Here is a 24,275-nt window from a genome sequence, read left to right on the forward strand (position 1 = left end):
CTGTTATTGAGGAAACTCACGGAATTTCTGAGGTCAAAAAAGGATAGCATAGCCTAGGCCCGGTCAGGTGACTCACTCGAAAAATAAAAACATATAATATTTGACCCCACCTATTTTACTACGCACAGCCAAACAGCTATATCTGTTGCTTGCATTTAAATTATTATTTTTTTGATTTGCAGGTTGTAGAGCTATCTGTGTGTCCCTCCCCTTGAGCCTTCCGGACTGTCCTATCGAATCACTGGATTTCTGTGTTACATAATTAGGGTTCATGCGCGCAGCTCTTTCGGGGGTCGAAATAAAGAGAAACGGAATCATACCGGTCGCTCTTTTTGCACCAAAGCAGGGGAGGCGTGGGAGCATTAGCAGCCAGGGGTAAAGTAGTTTTTTCATTAATAGGCTATCTTTGCGATTTGATTTTGTGTTAAGCTGTGCGATATCGACCTTGATGACATTGATTGCAACATGCGCTTGATAGTTTGACAAGTTTTAAACTGTCACACTTGCTTAGCAGACTTTATTGGTACAGATTATAACAGTGCCTGCACATAATGTATACCTACCTACCTACCGTAACCACCATAGACGTGATATAATTGCTAGAGTTTCGGTAATCTAGCCCTTAGTTATTTTGTGCACATAGTCTGTTAGAACTCTGTTGTTCATGAGCTGTCAACTGTCAGTAAACGATTCGTGGATCCGATTGGTCAACCTGACTTGGAACTGTCAGATCATTCATTGTGTGATTGGCTGCGGCTAGTGGGCTGTAAGGACAGCGCGTCCCCGCCAAGTATTACAGTCATATACACAGTATACTTTCCTTGAGATTATATGCCGTGGTGTGCGTTGTGCTCCTCTATAGAACATTTTGAGAACACCTGAGGACGATGAAGATCGCAGTGATTGGTCAGAGCCTCTTTGGCCAGGAGGTGTACAAGGAGCTGAGGAGAGACGGCCACGACATCGTGGGTGTCTTCACCATACCTGACAAGGATGGCAAGGCAGACCCACTGGGTGAGAGAGAGCCGTCATGATGACATCAGCACGTGCTACTATCAGTATCAGCTGTGAAAAAATTACAAATACATATGGCATGATGGCAACATACATATGGAATGATGGCAACATCGTGAAGTTCAAGTACTAGACTTCATTTAGAAATAGAGTAAAAGTAGGCTATCATTATCAAAGTTATGTTAGAGTCAATTATTTGACTTGCATAAGCATTATACACAGTCTGAACACTGAACTATTCTAATCCTGACATCAGCTGGAACTTTTGTTACAGTTTCTGACTGCACATAAAAATGAAAAGTAAAAATTAAAATCAACACTTCTGTTATCATGGTCAACTTGGTTGTGGAATCTGTGGATGTTTGACAGTGTTCAAGCTGCAGTAATTTTATTTTATCACCTGCATTCATTCCTTCTGTCTCCTTATCATGATCCCGATTCCTATGACAACACATGCAGACCTTTATAAATGTGTCTTTGGCTTTGCTGTGGCGTGGTTGCTATGCTATCTAAAGCAATCCTTGCAAAAGAGACTTCTAACATTTAAACTGTTAACATAATAGGTGGATGTGACTTGGAATGTACCATGTAGTATCATGGTGAATTGGTGATGCAGCTTGTGACCTAAACAAAATGCATTACAGTAGAAGGCTGAAATCAGACATGTGAAAATAAGCAGGTGCGCTTCTCCTGGATGCTTACACTTCATACTTCATGGGAACAATACAGTCACCGTTTGTTGAGAACAGACAAAACAATGCATAACTGAGCCTCTGTCTTGCATCCCTTATTGGATTGCTGCCATTTCCACCTGGGTGTGGATCCACAGATAGTTGCTGTCAAGGGACGTTGTGGAACCTCTGTAAAGCAGCCATAAGCCGTAGATTGCCATACTCCTTTACCTGACATATAGTCTGATTTATACTGATATGTCCTTTCCCTCTTCACACAGCCACAGAAGCAGAAAAGGATGGTATTGCCGTCTTCAAATTCCCTCGATGGCGACTAAAGGGTCAGGCTATCCCAGAGGTGGTTGCGCAGTACAAGGCAACAGGCGCAGAGCTCAATGTCCTGCCCTTCTGTTCCCAGTTCATCCCCATGGAGGTCATCGACCACCCGAAGCATGGCTCTGTCATTTACCACCCCTCGCTGCTACCCCTCCACCGGGGGGCTTCCGCCATAAACTGGTGCGTTACTTACTGGCAGTTACGATTACGGCTGCACCTGTGATGGTTCAGCACATGAGAAAGTTTCACACAATAGTGTAATAAATGCATGGTAAATGGTGCATATACAAAAGCTCTTTACATAGATTGTGCATTACATTCACCCATTCATACACCGATGGCGGAGGAAACCATGAAAAGCACCAACCTGCACATGGGGAGCAATTAGGGGTTCAGAGTCTTGCTCAAGGACACTTCGACACCAACTCTGGGGGAGCCCGGGATCAAACTGGGAACTTCATGGTTCCCATCCGGCCACTCTACTCCTGAGCCACCCCATCTCATGTGGGTCTTTCAACTGAGTGATTACATGTTTGATTTAGCGATGATACAGGTGCAGACTAGCGAAGGAAATAGAGCATGCACCTCCACTCTAGCCCAGGTGCTAGACAAAAAGGCAGTACAAGATGAAAAATAGAGTCTGCAACACTGGTATGAAACTCAGCTCCACAGGTGCAGACTAGACCACATACTGAAATACAGTTACAGATAATATTTTTTTTAGTCAAATGGAATTGGAGAGAGTTTGCATTACCAATGTTGATGCTAGACTCAGTTGCCCTTTTTAAACTATTTTCAAGGGAAATCTTTTTGTTGGCCTGGCTGTATCATATTAACAGGCCAAATTTGCATGTTCATTTAATCAGTGGTTTTCAATCTTTTTCATGTCAAGGACCCCCAAATTGACACTAATTAGCCCACAGACCCCCATTAGAAAATATCTGCCAAGGACCTCCATAAGAGAAGATTTCTACGGCTCTAGCAGTGATTTTCAACCATTTTCACTTCAAGGACCCCCAGTTTAACCTGAATTAAGCTACGCCCCCCATTGAATGGCATTTCCATCTCTGGGACCCCCAATGTATAATGTAAAATCAAAGTTAATTTAACTCTGAGAGTGTACAAATGCTGTTATACAGTATGCACTGTTTTATTGGTTATACTCTTTTCATTGTTTTTTCTAATACAGTTGTCATTTTCTAACGGGTCCGTTTGGTTCCATTTGTACACTCTCTGAGTTACAGACCCATAAGGGTCCATTCTGGTTCCTAATTATCATTTAGCTGGGGACCCCCGGAACCCCTAGGGGTCCCCGGAAACCACTTTGGGAACCACGTGTGCATTAAATGCATAAATCCAGCTACACTACAGTATGTCTTATCAGTTCATTCTCTTAACCATCTGCCCGCACATAGGACCCTGATCCATGGTGACAAAAAAGGCGGGTTCACAGTGTTCTGGGCTGATGATGGGCTGGACACTGGACCAATCCTGTTGCAGAGGGAGTGCGCCGTCGAGCCTGATGACACTGTCAACACCATCTACAAGAGGTTCCTCTTCCCAGAGGGAGTCAAAGGCACTGTAAGTCTGCTGATGGAAGATGCAATCGTTCTAATTCCATGTAAAGAATACATCAGCCAATCAAATCATCACATTCCGTGCTACAAACACATGCTACAAACAAACACAGACACATGATCAAACACACCTGTCACCTACACACAAAGCTGTGCATAGGAGGGGAGAAAAAGGGGGAAAAAAGGAATATCAGCAACATATATATTCTAAATCAAGATTAATGCCTGTAAAATAAAGTACATGTAGGTGGAACAGGTTATTGATCTTTAGCGTCTGTACTACATCTGTTCTGGAAAGATATTCATAGTCTGCCTGCTCTGTTAGTACCCTCTATCTTAATTTCCCAACATAACAAACACTGTAATAACAAAGTCCATAAAGATTGTGTTAACAGTTAACACCGCATGATGAAACTATGAATAGGGTGTGTGTGACGACACACCATCCGACACACCAGCTGCAGTAACTGAACGTTTTCATGTGACAAATTTTAACCACATAGGAGTAACTGATAATAATGCCTGGTTTCCACAAAATACAATTTAGATTTCCTGTCAATGAGTGTGCAGTTCCAGTCAATGAGTTAATACCGTGTTTACATTCACTCTGAACGTTAGAGGGGAATTCTTTCCTTGAAACAATGTGGGTTTTTTGGGTTGTTTCCAGGTGGATGCTGTGCGTCTTATTGCGGAAGGGAAAGCCCCAAGGATCATCCAGCCCACGGAGGGAGCAACATATGAGTGCATACAGAAAAAGGACAATTCTAAGGTAACGTACTGTAGGCATGGTTACATCGGTCAGAGGTGTGGTTACATCGGTCACATCTATTGTTCACGTTAGGATATATCTCTGCTAGTCGGGCTTTGGAGTAGTGGATCCTATGAAGGACTTTAAACTGTATAAGACTCAACCGTGCACACGAAGTGGAAGAATGAACCCTTTCTATTGCTTCGTCCCACCAATTATCCGAGAAGGTAAAAATTAATTTCCCTCTCCCAGGCCATTACAACATACAGCTATTTCAATCACTTCACACTATGTACCAGCCAGGACCTGTTTTGTCATGCAATGACAATGAATAGAATTGCTACAGTACATTTGGTTGTCATAGAAAGATGATCGATTACATTTGGACATATATCATGCTCAGGTAGAAAGAGCATACAACCCAAGATTCAACTGTACCAATGTTCAACATTCTCAGCCAGTCAACTATTCCACAATCTCCAAATGCTATCTTCGCAGTCCCACCCCCTTTCATGACGACGAGCGGCACGGAAGACAATTTCCCATTCATTTTTCCCATGGACGTTTCAGAAAGTATTTATTTAAAGACCTGTAAGGATCGGACAAAGCCAACTCGGATGGTGACAAATCATGACAATGACAACACCTTTTTTCATCTAATTCTTCTAATAGTTAATTTAGGACCTTCGAGGTCACACATTTCTTCCATGTAGCCCATGTTTTGTAATGGCATCATCATGCTATTATGCCTGTGGATATACAGGTAGGAGATATACAGCTAGGTAGAGTAGTGGGGCGAGATGGAAAAGGGGCATTACCCTCTAGATCCGCCTATGCATGTCTACTGTCCAATCCTGTGCCCAATCTGCTTTAAAAGGCTTTATTGCCATTGTGAACTAGTCAGTGGCGGAAACTCCGTGGGTTCAGAGGCGCGATTGAACCCCCTGGCATTTTGGCAAAGGCGCGACTGAACCCACTGCATTTTGGCAAAATATATCTATATGCACTGCAGTAAATTATGCACCCACTGTCCACTGAAATTTCCCCTCCCCAGTGGTCATGTTGTCATGCACGTAGTCATACCTTTACGAGGGGTTACAAGATAGGTGTTGGGCCGCCGCGCAACGCGCATGCCGTATTCAAATGCTAATAAGGTGGCTTTTGTTCGAAAAAACCCCACCGCTGGGGGGGGGGGGGGGGGGGGGCGTGGCTGCTTGAACCCCCTGCCGTTATAACAACTTTCCGCCTCTGGAACTAGTCACTATTTTATCTGACAAGAGGGTCTACATTTTATCAATACATTGTGTACCTCTTTACAGCTGGAGAAATTGATGAGAATCTTATGCCTTTGACTATTGACAGATCGACTGGAACCAGACTGCTGAGGCCATCCACAACTGGATCAGAGGCAATGACAAAGTGCCTGGTGCCTGGGCAGAGGTTGACGGACAGGTACATTTATTTTATCCACATTTACAAATGTTAAATGTCAGTTTGATTGGCATAAATAAGGTATTGCATATTGTGAACTACTGTAGTAGTTCACAGTAGTGCACACAAAAAGGCAGTCTCCTAGTATTTGAGTCTCTCTAGTGTTTGATGCAATGAAAGGAATGGAAGTCTTGCCTCTGTTTGCTGTTATTTTTGTTCGAGTCCACACAACAGTAGGATTATGTAAATTCCATCTAAGGCGGAATTCTCACTTCAAATACACTGTGGTGTGTCTCTTCTCCCATAGAAAGTGACGTTCTATGGCTCAACTCTAGTTGACAATGGCACCGCAGCAAACGGACAACCCCTGGAGATCCCAGGAGCCAGTCGTCCTGGCATCGTCACCAAGGCGGGCCTGGTTCTCTTTGGCAATGATGGCAAGACTGTAAGTTAAGTATTAGGCAACATACTAGTTGCCTACTAATAATATTTAATTTCCACACGTACTAACCACCTCTGCGTTACTTTATTGTACTGTTACGTTACCTCGCCTCAGACCAGTGTTGATTTCGTTGACTAAAACTACGATGGAAAATGTTTGTTGACTACCTTTTTTCACTGACGAAGACAATAAAACTAAGCGGAAGTCGAGAGTAACATAGCTCTAAATGCAACGCATTAGAGATATGGACCAGAGCTAGTCTTCCCCCCCATCTCTCTCCCCCCTTCCTGTCACATTACTGTACCCTATCTAAAAAAGTGTAAATACAGGCATTACGACGCCATCAAGGCCTGACAAAATACATTTGTCAACGAAATCAACTGTAGATGTAGTCGACTAAAACTAGAATGAAACAAACATTTCAGATGACTAAAATAAGACATTCAAAAGACCATAACTAAAACTAAAACACAAACAAAAAGTATGTGTGTGTGTGTGTGTGTGTGTGTGTGTTTTCTGTGTGTTCTGTCAGTCAGTAGCTTGGACAGTTAGAAAACCAGTTGATATTGAATGGAGGACGATTAATTAAATAAAGGAACATTGAATGAAACAGAGTAGAATCACATTCATGCATGAAGGGTTAAGCATCATTTTAATAATGCACCAAAAGTGAATGCAACATATTTACAATGGGGAATTGGCATAGGCCTATAGCAATTGTCTCGAACTTTTGAAATGTACAATGGCAGTGAAGAGTCTTTACATGATTGACTCTGTTGTACTAGACTAGAGCAAGCAGACAGTCAAATGAAATCTTCCATTGAAAAGTAAAGCACGTTCTTTTGAGTTTGCAAAAGCCAATTTTCAGATTATTAAACAAGCACAGTAAAAAGTTTTTCATTGACTTTGTGACATTTTTTTATATTTCTTATCCTCCATACATATTACATAAGATACTTGCAGTGTCACCCGTCCAATTAAAAAAATCTGCACTTGAACCAAAGATATTTTATTGCACCTACTTGTCCATTACCCAACATGTGTAGTCTCTCCACTGCTCTGACCAATCAAAGTGCTTTCAAAGAGTTCCAATGTTACTACTGCATCTCTTCTCTTCTTGTACACGATTGTCCAATTTCACTTGCTTATCTTGATCCAATACCGTATTAGTTTATTTTATGTTTACTAAAGAGTGCTAGAGACAGGGAGACACATGTTAGGCTGTTACTGAACAAACACTATAGCACTGATTACTATCAGAAAAGAGAGTTGTTTGACTTAATATCCTTGCCAACATCATTTATAGGATTGAACTGATTCTTTATGTAAGCCAACCTGGAAGTTACTTACACACCATGGGTTCCTGTGGCAGATTTCCATTGGCTTGCGGAAAGTTTGTTAAGCAATAATTTTACATTTGTTCCTTAGGCAATTATATAAAGGGCAGAGGTGGTCTACATTTTCAGATTATTAAAGACAGTGGTTTTAGAGGAGCATGCTGGTGGCCAAAAGGTTCCCGATTTGATCCCCAGAGTAACATCAGAATGTTTTTAAAGAATGCACATACTAGATTAAAAATGAATGGTTCAGATATTAACGGGAAAATGTCATGGAACAAAATGTTTATTACCCTTGGGCTTATTTTAACCTGACATTATGGGTCCGGCCGGGTCTATCCCTGGCTGTGAAATTACATTACTACATTTCATGTATTCCAAATACACAGCCATAGATCGCTCCTATGACCGTCTGGTTAGCAGACTGATCTTTGCTACTTTGGTACACTTGTTTAACGTTATCGCACTGAATGTATACTCATCCAATTATTAATTCCTGCGACTTGTCATCTAGTTTCATATCCATTTAAAAGTTCTGGCAGAAAACGTGTGTTTAGTAAAACATCTCCACTTTTCCACGAGCTACGTATACAGACAACATTCATTGTCGGTGATGGGGCCCAAAATGATTGCTGGACTGAACAAATGGAAACTTCCTTTTTAGAGGATAATATCTGACTCCAAGTCGGAGTAATTCATAATTGGGGGAAAACACGCGGCGCTGCAAAAATGTGTCTGCTACGCAGGTGGTCATACAGGAGAGATTTTAATACATGATGTACTTGTATATGCAATATCACAACAAGGTAATATGGGGTGTTGCAGACAAGGAAATATGTCAAGGGAACCCATTGCTATTTAACTTATTTCTAGATTTACAATGGAGGGCTGGCAGTTTTAACCGAAAGACCAATGCCATGAACCATTTGCATGTGCTTGCTCATCAACAGCCTTTCAGTAAATGACTCGTCACAATCCAAACATTTATAGGGACTCTTCCCAATATGTTTTGTAAACATGTGGTTCCTCATAGTTGTACCTCGATTAAATGACCTCTGGCAGACATGGCACTTAAAAGGCTTCTCTCCTGTGTGAGTTCTTTCATGGTCTGTCAGGTGGCCCTTCTTTTTAAATGCTTTCCCGCAAGATTTGCACTGAAAGGGCCTTTCTCCTGTGTGCACTTTCATGTGAGTGCGTAGCATGCGCTGGCAACTCATTTGTTTACCACATATGAGACAGTCAAAGTTCCCCTCGCTTTGATGCTTGATGAGATGGCCCTGAAGCAAATCTCGTTGAGTGAAAATGTGATTGCATATATGGCAGCGGTAAAAGTTAATGTTCAACGCCTTCGCTTCAGAAGCGTTGGGGTCCGCCGAGGAGGGGTTTGGCTCACATTTGTCTTGAGCCTGTGTGCTGCTCTCCAGTTGCTGCACTGTTCTGATAAGTTCTTTTGTTAAAGGGTCCCCCCCATCGCTATCCTCTGTCGATGTTTGCCCCTCATTTCCCCTGGCCCAGAGCTCTTCCTTCTCCTCTTCTACCTTAATCTGGACTGGGTCTTTCTGTCCCACACTGGGGTTGCTGTCCTGCTTGCCAAGCTGCTTCTTGGGGGACATTACTTTTGATGTGGGTACAGATAGTTTCTGGCAGTCTGTAAGGGCACAAATAAAATGTTGTTACCACTGGCCTGTACAGTATCGTCTTTGCATGTGCCTGCAAGGTCATCGAGTTAGGTTGGTGGAGATTGTAAAATTGTTGCTGTGACTCAGAGTTGGGTTGATCAGCTATCTTGAGTTGGTTGATATGCATGGCAATAATGTCCAGTTGTCCACACAAACCTTTAGTTTACAATAATCGTCACGGCAAGAGGATATCAAATTGCAACAGCATGGAAACAAATAATGCATCATATGAATTTAAATCCTAAACATAAGCTACATACAGTACAGTGTGGAAACTAAGTGTTGCAACTTGCATTCCAATATAAACGTACAGTAGGCCTATGTTTAATTAACAGTAGGCCTATGTAAGCATTATTTAAGAATTAAAACACACAAAAGTTATGAGCCAACTGATATCCGACATTTGTGAGGATGTGTTCTACTAGGAAAATACTTTTCCCCATTTCGAACAGCTCCAGAACAGAACAGAACAGAACCTTTTCACAGCAGCCATCTTGACAGGTGTTAACTGTACAGGAGTCATAAGCTGTCCATGCAGGTGCAGAAGAGAACACACAAATGAAATGAAATATACCCACAATATTTAAGTTATTAACTTCAGCTGTGTTTAACTGTAGCTATGACATTTATTGCATTCTTAAAAATGTAACAAAGTAGGCAACTATAGGCATAGTCTAGAAATCGTTGAATATTTTCCCTTCTGATTGTCTAGTTTAGTAGTATATTCTGGACATGGACTGGACATGTTCATGGACATGCACTGCCACTGGAGGACACACTGGACATGCATCATGTTATACTGAAAAATATGTATTTGTCATAAAGACGGCATTTTGCCCCCAAAAGGTCCCATCATGTTTTGGCAGGCCTTGATTGTTGACAGTAGCGTTGCTGTTACACTTTAATTAGTGACCAATCGAAGTCCGTAACTGCAGAGGTCGCTGTATTGCCATTTTCGACCAATTCGCGGCCGATAGATGGATTCTCGTGCGCTCAACAAGCGAGTAAAGTTTACCATTATTTATTTACCATCATTTCTAAACAGTCGAGAACCAGATTGGAATGTTTACCATTTTAGATTACCGATACGGGTAAACCGATGTGTGATCCGACGCCCGAAGGTGACTTAGCCTTTGCCAAATAAAAAGGAAAGTAGGAAACAGAATTCGACAGGTCAATTATATTAGTGTAACATGTACCTGCCAAAACGGAGACCGATAACTGTATTCTAGGATGTATGAGGTTGATGAACAAACCTGCTCTCTGGAGTCTTATCTCCGGTTGGTAGACGAGATCCAGCAGTTTGTGCAATCTTTGATTTTCCACCTTTGTCCGCTGCACTTCTTCATGATAGTCAATTATTGTTTTCTCTACAAACCCAAATATCTCAATGGCAGCTGTAGTCAGTCGTTGTGTAAGAAACACGTTAAATGACTGTAGTGTATCAGTAGCCATTCTGCACGAAAAAGATGCCTTCAAAAAGGCAACACAGGAGTTGAATACTGAAGTCACTGATGATTTTACTTAGAACGTGTGTATGCAAATACAACACATTTTCTACAAGAAACAGCTGCATGTAAAGAGACGAAATATTGCTACCTAGCGTGCAGGAGTTGTAACTGCAGTTGGGAGGGATTTCAACATACATTTCTAAAATCGTATTCCTTGTCAAATTGTCTCTCCCAAAACCTTTCCTTGATTGTATAGCCTGTAGGGCTAACATCATTTTTCCTCACCACTGTATTTCATCTTTATTTATGGTTTTACATGATAACATTAATTTACTTATATTTCATTTCATACAAGAGAAGATATACCTTTATTGAAAATCATAGCAGCAACAGCAGTAACCCACTAGCCCAGCAGTAGAATGACTACGAATCTACGATATTACACATTTCATGTATTCCATATGAAATTGGAAAATCATGAAATGTATGTTGAACTTGAAACATAATATCAAAGCTATTCCAGGGTTACAACAGCAGTGACTGACACAGGAGGTATAGGTAGACTATAAGAGAGAGTCAAGAACTAATTGAAGATTAATTAAGATTAAATTAAATACTGAGCTGAGCTGCTATGTCTAGATACAGTCACTCGATCTCTGAATGGAAAAATTAGTGAAGATGTGTACTTCCATCAATACATTTACAGTGAATTTATTGTGTATGAATATACAACACACCTATTCACAATGAACATAAACAATTAGTAATTGTTGATATACTCTAATTGTCAATTAGATATATCATTTGTATATTAACATGCTGTCACTGTCACATGTCCACCACTTACTAAAGTGATGGGCAGCAAACTGAACATTCGTCATCTACAGATTATGTATGAGCACAGAGGTTAATCAATTGAGATCTGAATTGTATTAGGCATGGGCATTGTATTTGCTTAGTTATATGAATAGGCTACTTTTAATTACGCTATAGTAATCAGTTGCTGTGTTTGACTTTCCCTATATTATAAAATGTATCAAGGTGAGACTACTAGTAAACACATTGCATGCACTAATGTTTTATCTCTCTTTCTCTGTGTTCTGTCTCCCTCTCTGTTTGGGTGCTGCCAATGTGCAGCTTTTAGTGAAGAACCTGCAGTTTGAGGATGGGAAGATGATCGCAGCATCGCAGTACTTCCGCTCTGGGGGAAGTACTGCTGTGGAGCTCACAGAGGAGGAGAAGGCATTTGCTGGACAGATGAGGGTAGGTATTCTGTCCCTTCTAGACTAGGCCACCACCTTAAAACAGTCTGGCATGGCACAGAATGAAATGGAAGACCTTTATTATTGTATGTGAAATTAAATGATACCTTTTCTCCCATCGAAAATAGTAGCCATTCTGTGCAGAACTGAAGCAACTATCTCCAGCTCACTTCATGTGGTGTGTTGTTACAGACCGTTTGGCAGAGCATTCTGACTAATGTTGCTCAGATCGAGGACTCCACCGATTTCTTTAAGTCTGGTGCGGCCTCCATGGATGTAGTCAGGTAAAAAAGATGCCAACATCCGTCTCTCTTTTTCTTAAACTAAGATGAACATTAATATCCTTAGGTTATCTGGTTTTTGTTTTGTATCATATCCTATACATTCTCTACTTGCTTCTCTTTTATTTCGCTGAACGTCACTCTCTGCCATATATCCCGGGCCACCTTCCTCCATTCATTCCACTTTCCAAACATTCCTGTTCTCTTTCTTCTTTATATTTAGCTTAGTTATAATCCTTTTAGACATCTTATTACTGTATATGTCTTCATCACAATATAATACTATTACGTTCCCTCGCATTCCCTTGGAACACTTGTGTCCCCCCTCTTTTTTTCTTTTTGCTAACTCTTCTTACAGGGGTACATACATGTGTATCTTCTTGTTCTTGTGCAAGTATTTCGCCCTTTTTATAATCATAGGCAATATTGTTTTGACTCTACAGCTCTGATCCGTACACCTGTACTTGTGTATCTTTGGTGTACGTCAATCTGGATGATTCTCATGCTTTTAATGGGTACAAGTGTACAAAAATGATGAATCTTTAACTCCCTTTCTTTCTTTCTTTCTTTTCTTCCTTTCCATCTGTAGACTGGTGGAGGAGGTGAAGCTGCGGGCCAGCAGCTGCCAGCTACAAAACGAGGATGTCTACATGAACACTACCTTCCAGGACTTCATCCAGATGTGTGTCAGAAAGCTCCGTGGAGAGGATGACGAGGAGGAGCTGGTCGTAGACTATGTCAGTTTGAAACATTTATTGTCATATACATTAAAATATAGAGCCAGTGCATTTCAATGCAACACAAAGCTAATCTATTGGACAATCTAAAACCTATATTATATAACAGAAAGGTACTACAAGTTAATAAATACTGTAAAACAGTTCGTCGAATACAGTTCATAGCCATATAGTCCTCAACAATTACATGCCAGGTTTGAAGTCGAACGGTCAGACGGTTCTCAATATATGCGGGGGACAGATGCACAGAGATTCCATTCCATTATTTATAGTGATAATATCATGTCACTCAACTACTTAAACCCTATATACTTCATTGATTGATGTCCCCCAGAGGTCTACACTAGGCCCCTTCTTTTTTCCTTCTACACCAAATCTCTAGCCTACCAATAAGCTCACATCATGTCACAAAGTGACACCATGTGAGCTTGTAGATCTGTTATTTTTGCTAAATGTTTGACTATTATGACATGCCCAGAATAGGGGCACGAGGGTGCAAGTGGTTAAATAGCCTGTTCTACCCTTCTCATCCTTACTTGCATGATGATTGTTTTCTTTTCCACTGGAAACACATACCTTTAAGTTGTGATTGTATCCTTTAAATCACAGTACAGATTCATTTGTTTGTCTGACTCTGTAGCCTAACTATTTTTTAAATATAAATATTTCCCCAGGTGGAGAAGAATGTCAACAACATGACCATCAAGATGCCCCACCAGCTCTTCATCAATGGAGAGTTTGTTGACGCAGAGGGAGGGAAAACCTATAAGAGCATCAACCCCACAGACGGCACGGTAGGAAGACAGAGATTTTTTTTGTCAAATGTTTTTATTGAACAGATTATAAATTATTACAAACATTATGATACGATACTTTTTTTATGAAACAAAATGAAATAAAAAAATAAAGACAAAAAAGACAAATAAATCCCTTAACCCTCCCACCCATACTGCTCAGTGACACTGCATTAAGGCTGTACCCTAGCCCTTATTTTAGGACTCGAACTTGGGCAGGAATCTTCGAACCAATCATGACAAACACAATTTTTCGGGCCAAACATAGAATTAGAAAGTAGATAAAACGGCAGGTTACAACACGTTGTGTTCTTTGTAATTATTTAGTCCAAAATATTGTGTGTGTTGTCATGATTTGTCACGACAGGAGTTGGCTTCGTATACGACGCTTAAAGGTCTTTAAATAAATAAGTTTTGAAATGCCTATGGAGAAAATGAAATGGAGAAAAATGTCCTGGGCCACTCGTCGTTCTGAAAGGGGGAGGGACTGCGACGCTCCATTGTGCAAAAGGATGCCTGTTTAACAGATTAAATGTAATCAGCAATTCAGCATAGGGCGCAGCAGGGAATCGAACCCCATCCCAGTAAACCAGGAGCTCCATGCCTGTGCCAAAGTGCTTTGTTTGCGACGCAACGCAAAAACCTACCCTTGTAGGAGCCCTACCCTACCAGCCCTACCAGCAGCAAAGAATACAAAAACAGATACTTACCTAGTTACCGTGAACCATCACGTTCTTCTGCAGATCATGGCAGGCAGTGTCCACAAGTTAGGTGAAATGAGGTGAAATGACAGAACTGAAATTGTGGCAGTCGACGCAAAAGACGCAACGCAAACGAGTGCAACAGCAGGCAGCCCGACACGACGCAACCGCAGGAAGCCGGAACGCAAACGCAAACGAGAGCAACACCATCAGTAGGCTACCCTGCAGAACCACACCAGCGACAGCAAAGGACAATAAACAAGTTTGTACTCACCGCAAGCAGCTCTTCCCAGCAGCAGCTATAGTGTACAGTTCCTACCTCAATGTCTTGTGCAGGGAGGGGGCCGGGCATCGGTCTGGGACACTTCACATGGGCTCCAGGGTAGGGTGGGGGTCCTCGGAAGCCTAAATTGGTGGGGCTGTGGGGCCCACGGACATGGCTCGTCTCAGGGTCCAGGGCTTGGTGCTGCCTCCTACACCACTGGTGCAGTGACTCTTCATATTCTGGAATTACATGAAGAGAAAAGATAAGTGATTAGTGTCATGTAGGCCTACATCACATTAGAAACACATGTGGCTGTATAGCCTTGTCAGCCCCCACAACCCATATTTTATAATATATATAATTATATATAATAGAATACATCAATATTAATTATTAAACCAAAAGTTCAAACATAAATCATAAATCAAATGCTTTCAAAATAAACAAACAGTTAACCAGTTGATCCAAGTTAAGACACCAAGCCTATATGACTCACCGAAGAGTAACCAAAGGTTGTCACAGTGGACAGGACCATGCTGCTGTCAAACATTTCGGCCATCTTGCATAGGTGGGAGTGGGAGTGGGGAGTGTAGGAACTGATGTCACCTTTATACTGCCTTGATTGACAGTTGACATGGGTTGCCATTTGCGGGTTGCCATGTTGGCTGGGTTACATTTACATTGCCAAGCGCAGCGAGAGAGAGAGAGAGAGAGAGAGAGAGAGAGAGAGAGAACTAACCTTTTTCTCAAATTGTGCCATGCTGGTGTGTGTGTGTGTGTGTGTGTGTGTGTGTGTGTGTGTGTGTGTGTGTGTGTGTGTGTGTGTGTGTGTGTGTGTGTGTGTGTGTGTGTGTGTGTGTGTTTGTTGCTGATTGGCTGATTGGCTGATTGGCTGCAGGCCCATCACCAAATTAATGTACACAGGGGATTTTGGAGAGAGACACCTGGGACAGCACAACAAGGAGATAGACATAACTTCTGACAGGAATGCACGAGAAACTTAGTTTTTAACATATATCACATTCTCGCCGAGATATATTTTCGAGTTAATAAATAAAAAATAAAAAAAACTGAATGGTTCAAATGCATTAATTAAGATTCGAGTGCCAACCCTAACGAGCGAACATTCAAACCTTGAATGTTTGGGGACAGCCTTACACTGCATACTATATAATAAGATGATAGAAAGCTCATGGAAAACATCTGAAAAGAAAATGGCGTACAGTCAACCATATCAATGGTATCCTACTATTAATCGTTTCTACTCAGGTAATGGACAAGGGGCAGCCAAACCTTATCAAACTGTCTCTCCCTGTTTCTCAGGAAATACCTTATTCTCTCAAGAGGAAGACAGAGATTTAAGCACACATCAATACACACGGGCCCCTTTTCCACCAAAATAACTTTGGTTCTAGAACTGGTTCTGTTCTAGATTCTTGGAACCCATCTGCTTTCATAGAACCAGTAGCCATTTTTGGTTCCAGTTCCGAACCAACTTTTAGGGTTCTGAACCAATTCATTATCAGAGTGGAAACACTCTGAACTGGTTCAATATTAGGTGGGGGTAAATAACCGAACCGGCTCAACCCCTGTGTAAAAGAGGCCACGGAGAGGAGAATGTTCAGTATGACGTGGTGGTGATGCATGTCCTAGACCAGGGGCTACAGGAATATCACAAGGGAGAAAAATATTTAAGAATCTCAGTCGTCAACATACTTAACAAATGTCAGATATCAGCCAGGACAGAATACATGTATATTCAATACAGAGTGAATTCCTACAGAATAAGCAACAAGTATGTCTTAGTCTGTAATTGTCCCACCAGGGGGTGCTGTGGTATAACAATGCACACCTCATATTCCCTGTACCTTATATAGTGGTTGTCAAACTTAATTTCAACTCAAGGACCCCCATAACTCTCAGTTACAGATGTGCAAGGGTCAATTTGGAACCCCCTCAAGCAACCCTGACCCCGTACCACTGGCCTATATGAAGGATTTCCAGTGGGATAATGTTTCTTTAGTGGTGATCAAGCTGTTCCCCTTTCAATTTGCTGAGGCAGTTTTCTGTCTTTTGTCTCTAGGCTATTTGTGACGTGTCTCTGGCCCAGGTCAGTGATGTGGACAAGGCTGTGGCAGCTGCTAAGGAGGCCTTTGAGGAGGGAGAATGGGGCAGGATGAACCCCAGAGACAGAGGCAGACTCATCTACAAGTCAGTCCATTTCACCAGACATTTGAAAGTGTTTAGCTGACAACTGTTGCATTGGGCCTCCTATTTCTGTCTCTATATACTTGCCAATGCACATTCATCAGACCAAATGACTGCCCTCAACAAATTATGTATTTATAATTATAGGAACATTTGGCTTAATATGATAATAGCTTCCCAATTTGCAAATCCAAAAATGTATTTTGATGTGTATATGTCCTTGTCCGTTTATGTCAAGAATAAAGAAGTTAAGTTTAACTTATTAGCTGAAATTCAGGCAGTACTACTTGTTAACCAGTAGGTGTCACACCCAACATCAGTCCAGGGTCTAATGTTTCAATGGAAGATTTAACATTCTTATGTTATGTTTATTTATTTAACATGGACATCACAAACACATTGAACAAACCAGATGGATTGCTTACAGTGTATTAGCACAAGTGTTTCAACACCTGTCCACAGGATGCTTTTCTAAAATAGATTAACACTAATACCGGTAGTCTAAGACCCAACCCAAAGTACAAAACGGAATACTAGTAATATTTACAAAATCAAAACCAATACAGTAACTTGTGAAACAAAACAAAAGTATACATAATCATTCAAGTAACCAGTCAGAAACTATACCGTGATAAGTGCACAGTTGATTTCAAAGAGAAAAGGTTTCTGTATAAAGGAAATGTATTTGTAGTAAATTATGATTGCCACCCTGACCATCGTGACATCTCCGCTCAAAGGCTGGCTGACCTGATGGAGCAGCACCAGGAGGAGTTGGCCACCATTGAATCCATCGACTCTGGAGCCGTCTACACACTGGCTCTGAAAACTCATGTTGGAATGTCCATCCAAACCTTCCGCTACTTTGCCGGATGGTGCGATAAGATCCAGGTCAGAATCACATGTTGACCGCCTATATGTCCTATACTTTCCTGTCCTAACACAACAGCGTAAATAGTCGTTCTACAAGCTCACAAAGTGTTACATCACACATGTTTGTGTGCTTGTAGATCTGCCCTTTCCACTATTTCTGAGACTTTTTGAGAATTACTACTGAATTGATATGAATAGGAGTGACGGACACTTACGATTATCTGTCCTCCTTGACAGGGCTGCACCATCCCCATCAACCAGGCCAGACCCAATCGTAACCTCACCTTCACCAAGAAGGAACCTATTGGGTGAGAGCAGGGCAGTTGGAAGCTATGGAATTATCCAAAGATAATACATTACAACCCCAAAGTGTACAGATGTTAAGCGTGTAACAGATGTGTTTTTGCCAGTTTCTGAATGAGTGAATTCTTCCCCCTGCCAGGGTGTGTGCCATTGTGATTCCCTGGAACTACCCCCTGATGATGCTGGCGTGGAAAGCTGCAGCCTGTCTGGCAGCTGGAAATACAGTAGTCCTTAAACCTGCTCAGGTCAGCACCCCAAACTAAATGGAATTTAAAATTGCATTTTCTAGGCCTGAAAAATGATCTGCAATTATCTTAATATTTTTGAAACATCAGGGACATTTCTAAATGAAAACACACAAAATCATCATGGTAAATTTGTTTTGGTTCCTTATTGAAGGCAGAAATACTGTCATAGAATTTGGCACAAAGGGAAAAAAAGGAATAGGAATTATTTGGAATTTCATTGGTAAAAATGAGTGGGAACCCTACTTAGTGAATCACATTCATACCATTTGAAATGAAAAGGTTCATGTTAAGACTTTGTTAACATTGCTATGAATTGATTTGTATCCATGTACCTGCAGGTGACGCCACTGACTGCTGTGAAGTTTGCTGAATTAGCGGCGAGGGCAGGGTTCCCGAAAGGAGTTATTAATATTCTTCCTGGAGCAGGTATACGAGCACATACACAAAGAATATACGTACATACTCAGCTTCTAAGGGCCAAACATTCAACCTGCTCTAAACTGCCAAGTTTGCCAAAGAGCCTGCCCCATGACAACACTGCACGTAACTTCATCCCATTATGAACGGGCATACAGGCACAGGGTTATGGGCTCCGAATGGCCCTCCAAAACCCCTGCTAAATCAGATAGCACTGTGGTGTCGCCGTTAAACATTAGCCTTGGGATCGAATCCTTCTCATCGCAGTATTTAGTTTAAGGTATAGGTTTGTTTTGATTTGTCATTAAGCTGCGATTTCTATTTCTCTGTCCACCAGGCTCTCTTGTGGGTCAGCGGCTGTCTGACCACCCTGACGTACGTAAGCTGGGCTTCACTGGCTCCACCGAGATTGGAAAACATATCATGAAGAGGTGAGAGACGTCTGAATACAAATGAACATTACACATTATAAGCATTTCACACTCCCATTCTAAGCATTGTGTATGTCTGTGTGTGTGTGTGTGTGTGTGTGTGAGTGTGTGTGTGTGTGTGTGTGTGTGTGTGTGTGTGTGTGTGTGTGTGTGTGTGTGTGTGTGTGTGTGTGTGTGTGTGTGTGTGTGTGTGTGTGTCTCCAAAGCTGTGCAGTCAGTAACGTGAAGAAAGTATCTTTGGAACTGGGGGGGAAATCACCCCTCATCATCTTCAGTGACTGTGATATGGACAAGGCTGTTCGCATGGTTAGTAAATTTAGCTAGTAAGGTTAGTTCATGCTGAATGCTATATATTTGTATTGAGTTTGAGTTGAGTGTTGTGTGCCTTGCAGGGTATGAGCTCAGTGTTCTTCAACAAGGGAGAGAACTGCATTGCGGCCGGCAGACTGTTCCTGGAGGACAGCATTCATGACCAGTTTTTGCAGAGAGTGGTATGTTTCTCTGTACTATTCATTAGTTAAATCACAACTAAAGACCTTTCTGTTTTCCGCTGCGTTTGATTGAGTTATGAATGAATGGCTTACGGTAGTCTATTTTACTGTACATTTGCATATTTCAAATTGCTTCTCATTTATCCGGCATAACTATTATTACAGCACATTTTTTCCATTAATAATTTTCAGCATTTTGACTGTCTGTTGTGCTTGAACAGTTGGCAAATAAACTGTGTAGAGGTTGTAAAAAAAAAAGGAAAAAAAAAACTCAAACTGCCATATCCTCATTTGGACAATTTTCAGGTTGAGGAGATTAAGAAGATGAGGATTGGTGATCCCCTTGACCGCTCCACAGACCATGGCCCTCAGAACCACAAAGCTCATCTGGACAAGCTGGTGGAGTATTGTCAGACAGGGGTGAAGGAGGGGGCAACCCTGATACTAGGAGGCAAACAGGTGGACCGACCAGGTGAGGCACATTCCATCACTGAATATTACTACTAGCTCTACTGCTATTGCCACTAATCCTATCCAATCCACTTTATTTATATAGCACAGTGACATTTCACAACTCAGGATTTACAAAGTGCTGTACAGAAGGTTAAAAGCTAAATACACTGTAAAGCTAAAACATACCAGAAATACCAGAAAAATCACACAGTAAAAGAACAAATAACAACAAAGCCAAACAAAAGACACAGAAACTTACGGAATTAAAAGCCAGGGTGTAAAGGTGGGTCTTAAGGCGAGATTTAAAAGTCTCGATGGTGAGGGCCAGTTTGACATGGGAGTGGAGCTCATTACACAATTTAGGGGGCTACGACAGAAAAGGCTCTGCCACCTCTGGTCTTTTTTTGTGACCTAAAACCTTTATAAGATCACAGAGATACTAAGGTGCCAGCCCGTTCAGTGATTTGAAGACAAACAATACAATCTTAAAATCAACTCTAAAACGAACGGGGAGCCAGTGAAGAGAGGCCAGAACAGGCGTAATATAGTCACGCCTGCGGGTTCCAGTTAGGAGACGCACCGCAGCATTTTGGACCAACTGTAGACGTGCCATGGATGCCTGGTTTAAGCCTGTTACTCTTTAATGATATACTTGATATAAATATGTTGTAATCATTTCCCAGAATAAATTACATGAAAATTAATAAACCAGTTGTGTTTTTAACGCATATGAAAAACCCAGGAATTGAACTGTAGTGTGTTCCACTAGAAAAACATTGCACGCCGTTGGAGCCATTCCTTCGTATTTAGAGTAGTTTAGTTGTGTGTCTGTGTCTGCATGTTTTGTGTGCTTGTCTATGCTTTAACACCTATTTTGCGACTGTGCCTCCAGGTTTCTTCTTTGAGCCCACGGTCTTTACTGATGTGCAGGACCACATGTACATCGCTATAGAGGAGTCTTTTGGCCCTGTCATGATAATCTCTAAGTTCAAGAGTGGGTGAGTGGAAAGGCTGGTTTCAGGAAGCCCAAAGTAGTATCCATCCATACTATATAGTTCACATGATTTATGATTTATCTTAACTCACTATAGTCACATCATCTCACATGTCATTTCTAACCCTTCATTTCAGTTCAGTTCAGTGCATTTATTGTCACAGGGTGGAAGTTAGATTTGTAGCCAGAAATAATACTAAGCATACAATACAAACACAATATGTATTTGTATTGAAAACAATACAATTAGCCAACTGTGCAGACTACAGTAAGCCAATGGCTCTAGATGTGAAAGAGTTTGTCCAGCTATTGGAAAAAGGCTGAACTTCCTTTAAAATAATCAGATTCTGTTCTGTTGTTCTGTTCGTGTATTTATATATATGAAGAAAAAAACCCATAAATAAATAAAGTATTTTGGACTTGCAATCAATATAAAACCATAATATCACTCAATGTAGGGTTTTGTTTGGACACTGTAGTGAAAATGCCATAATGTCTTTTTTGTCTGTATTTGTTGATAGCTTCTGAGCACCACTGCACAAAATCCTCAACTATTGGCCCCATGCTCAGTGTATTTGCTAACTATGTCCTCGTTTCCTTCATTCCCACAGTGACGTGGATGATGTGTTGAGGAGGGCCAATGCCACAGAGTACGGTCTGGCGTCGGGTGTGTTTACACGGGACATCAGCAAAGCCCTGTATGTCAGTGAGAAGCTCAACGCTGGCACAGTGTTCGTCAACACTTACAACAAGACCGACGTGGCATCGCCTTTCGGAGGCTTCAAGCAGTCTGGCTTTGGCAAAGACCTGGGTAAGCTATGCCATTAACAGTAGCCTGCCCTATGTATATACGTAACTGGTACGCTGAAAAAAGGTTTGTAGAGAGAAGTATTTTGTGTTTTAATGTACTTCCATTGCACTTTGCTTTTGATGAAAACATATTTTTTTCTCATGTACGATATTAAATACAGTAATTCCCTATTTTACCCAGTGAGTGTAGAAAGCTAGATCTTCTTACTGTGTGATTTGGTAACACGCCCGGTGCTTGTTGACCTTCTGGTAGTATCACTTGTAAGGAGTGTAATGAATGCCTTGCCCTTCACTTACTCCAATAGGACAAGACGCACTCAACGAATACCTGAAGACCAAGGCTGTGACCATTGAGTACTAATTACAAGACCTGAAGAAGACTAAAGTCTAATTAATACTTGCGACAATATGTCCCAGGTGCAAATTATGCACATTTGTATTTATTCATCAAAATGAGTGGCAACAAATACATCTGACTAACATTATTCACATAATGTAAACCTCAGATGAGCTTGGCTTCTGTTAGAAAGGCTTCTATTGTAACATGCTAACTGTCACTGAACTATACATTTTTGTTGTTGGGTGGAAACCTTGTAGGCCTATGTCCAAAACCTTTCCATGAACTATATGTACTGTGTTCCAATGGATCCATTGCTATTATTTAGTCACAAGCTCTTATTTATACTTTTCATTGGATATATAGTTATACATTTCACAGAGAGACATAACTACTTTCAACCTGGCCACACTATTTTGGGCATATCATTATAGGTCTCACTACGTTTGCCTGACACTGACATATATATCTTGGCATACAATAGGGAGTTATGAAAAAAAAAACAGAAGATGAACTATGGAGATACAAGGTTTCTGCCCGACAGTGACCTTATGCATAAGGCGGTAGCAAGCATCATGAAAAGAAGATCCAGAGATGTTATATGCACAAGTAAACAATAGTTATTATGCACATACTATATGGATGGTGATAAGACAAAGAACTGCCTGCTTCTGACAGAAAAGTACCTTTAAAAAGAACTGGACCTGACCTTGGCTTGTCAATCAATCTTCTGTTGCTGTCAGGCAGAAACCTCTTCTATATTTTGTTTTTTTTCTGTAAATGAATGCCCTACAGTTTGCCATACTATTACCACACAAAAGTAGCAAAAATGGACAATCTACTGTACAAGCTGAAAACCTGTCACGACATGAGCTGCTATATTGTTGCTACATTTGAATTCTGAAAAGTAACCGTTTTTGGACATGTGTTTCCACTCGACAGCACAATTTTTGCATTTTTGTACCCCAACCATAAGCCATGTCAATATGTTCCCCTTCCTACTGTGACTACTGATAGTAATGTTTGCTTTTAAATGTGTATTAATTTGTTGACGACATGAATCCACACATCATGAATATGCAGTCCTATTAATAATGGTCTCTTTTTTTAAGCTACATTGTAATTATTAGTATATGTGCTGTGTGCTTAACTATGCAAATAGAGAACATGACTGACTACTAAGACTGTTTTGTAATCAATATAACTGACTCACAAGAAGAATTTAAATAAATTGTATACATTTTCTAGTTTTGCTACAGTAGGTCAGCATTGTATTAAATATAACCTTTGCAAAAGATTGTTTTTACTCACTCACAAATTAATTCATGGAAAATACAACCCTTTCCTCTTTGTTTGTACTAATTGATTTTAAATAATGCAACATTTCTGATTCACAAGATAAAGTACTTGCAAAGCAAAAACTTGATATGTAATTAATTCTGCTTTGATAAACATTCACTGCTGTATACAAGTATGCATGAAGTGTTTTAATATGATCTTGGGTTACCATGAAACAGCTGTGCCCTGGACTCCCATAATTTCTGCCTACGGTATTTTCTTTCTCTCTTTTTTTTTCTTCCTTTTTAGTGTACTGTCTTATTCATAGTGGTGGAAATAATTTGTTCAGGTGTAGTATGAGAACTTAACCTGAATGGCTAATAGGATAATACATCTAGCTTTCCATGAGGAGCAGAATGATTTGCAGGTCTGTTTGGCTTGGTGCCTATAGGTTGCCACCATAGCAGGTCATACAGTACGTTTCAAGGCAAAAAACAACAAAGGTGACCGCAAATTGGTGAATTACAGCAGATGGAGAGAGAAGTGCAGTTATGCTTCTTGCAATCAAAGAGATGGATTACAGCTGAAAGTGACCAACCATAAGGGAACATTTCCCACCTTGTGTGCAATAGTTCCACTAAAAGCTGAGCATCTGTGACTGTACTGTACTGTATTAGTCATATTCAACAAGCAAACATATAACACGCTA

The 24,275-nt window shown here is 40.9% G+C and overlaps 2 protein-coding genes across 2 annotated transcripts; one reads left to right on the forward strand and one right to left on the reverse strand.

The window, feature by feature from the left end:
- The first annotated feature begins 270 nt into the window (after window positions 1-270).
- Window positions 271-23,732, forward strand: aldh1l1 (aldehyde dehydrogenase 1 family, member L1). The gene is made up of 23 exons (XM_080780261.1): window positions 271-375; window positions 863-1,014; window positions 1,967-2,201; window positions 3,437-3,602; window positions 4,266-4,367; window positions 5,709-5,798; window positions 6,085-6,222; window positions 11,824-11,949; window positions 12,141-12,232; window positions 12,819-12,966; window positions 13,641-13,760; window positions 16,810-16,937; window positions 17,672-17,822; window positions 18,042-18,112; window positions 18,247-18,352; window positions 18,694-18,781; window positions 19,110-19,203; window positions 19,410-19,509; window positions 19,596-19,694; window positions 20,001-20,166; window positions 21,040-21,145; window positions 21,753-21,952; window positions 22,257-23,732. Exons 2-23 carry the CDS (start codon window positions 888-890, stop codon window positions 22,310-22,312), a joined length of 2,709 nt encoding a protein of 902 aa, XP_080636387.1. The 5' UTR covers window positions 271-375; window positions 863-887; the 3' UTR covers window positions 22,313-23,732.
- On the reverse strand, window positions 6,905-10,764 carry LOC308327104 (uncharacterized protein). The gene is made up of 2 exons (XM_080780265.1): window positions 10,492-10,764; window positions 6,905-9,204 (listed from the first exon to the last, which is right to left on the reverse strand). Exons 1-2 carry the CDS (start codon window positions 10,688-10,690, stop codon window positions 8,432-8,434), a joined length of 972 nt encoding a protein of 323 aa, XP_080636391.1. The 5' UTR covers window positions 10,691-10,764; the 3' UTR covers window positions 6,905-8,431.
- Window positions 23,733-24,275: the final 543 nt, after the last annotated feature.

The sequence above is a fragment of the Protomyctophum bolini genome, assembly GCF_963924005.1.
Source record: "Protomyctophum bolini genome assembly, chromosome: 2".
Classification (NCBI taxonomy): Eukaryota; Metazoa; Chordata; class Actinopteri; order Myctophiformes; family Myctophidae; genus Protomyctophum; species Protomyctophum bolini.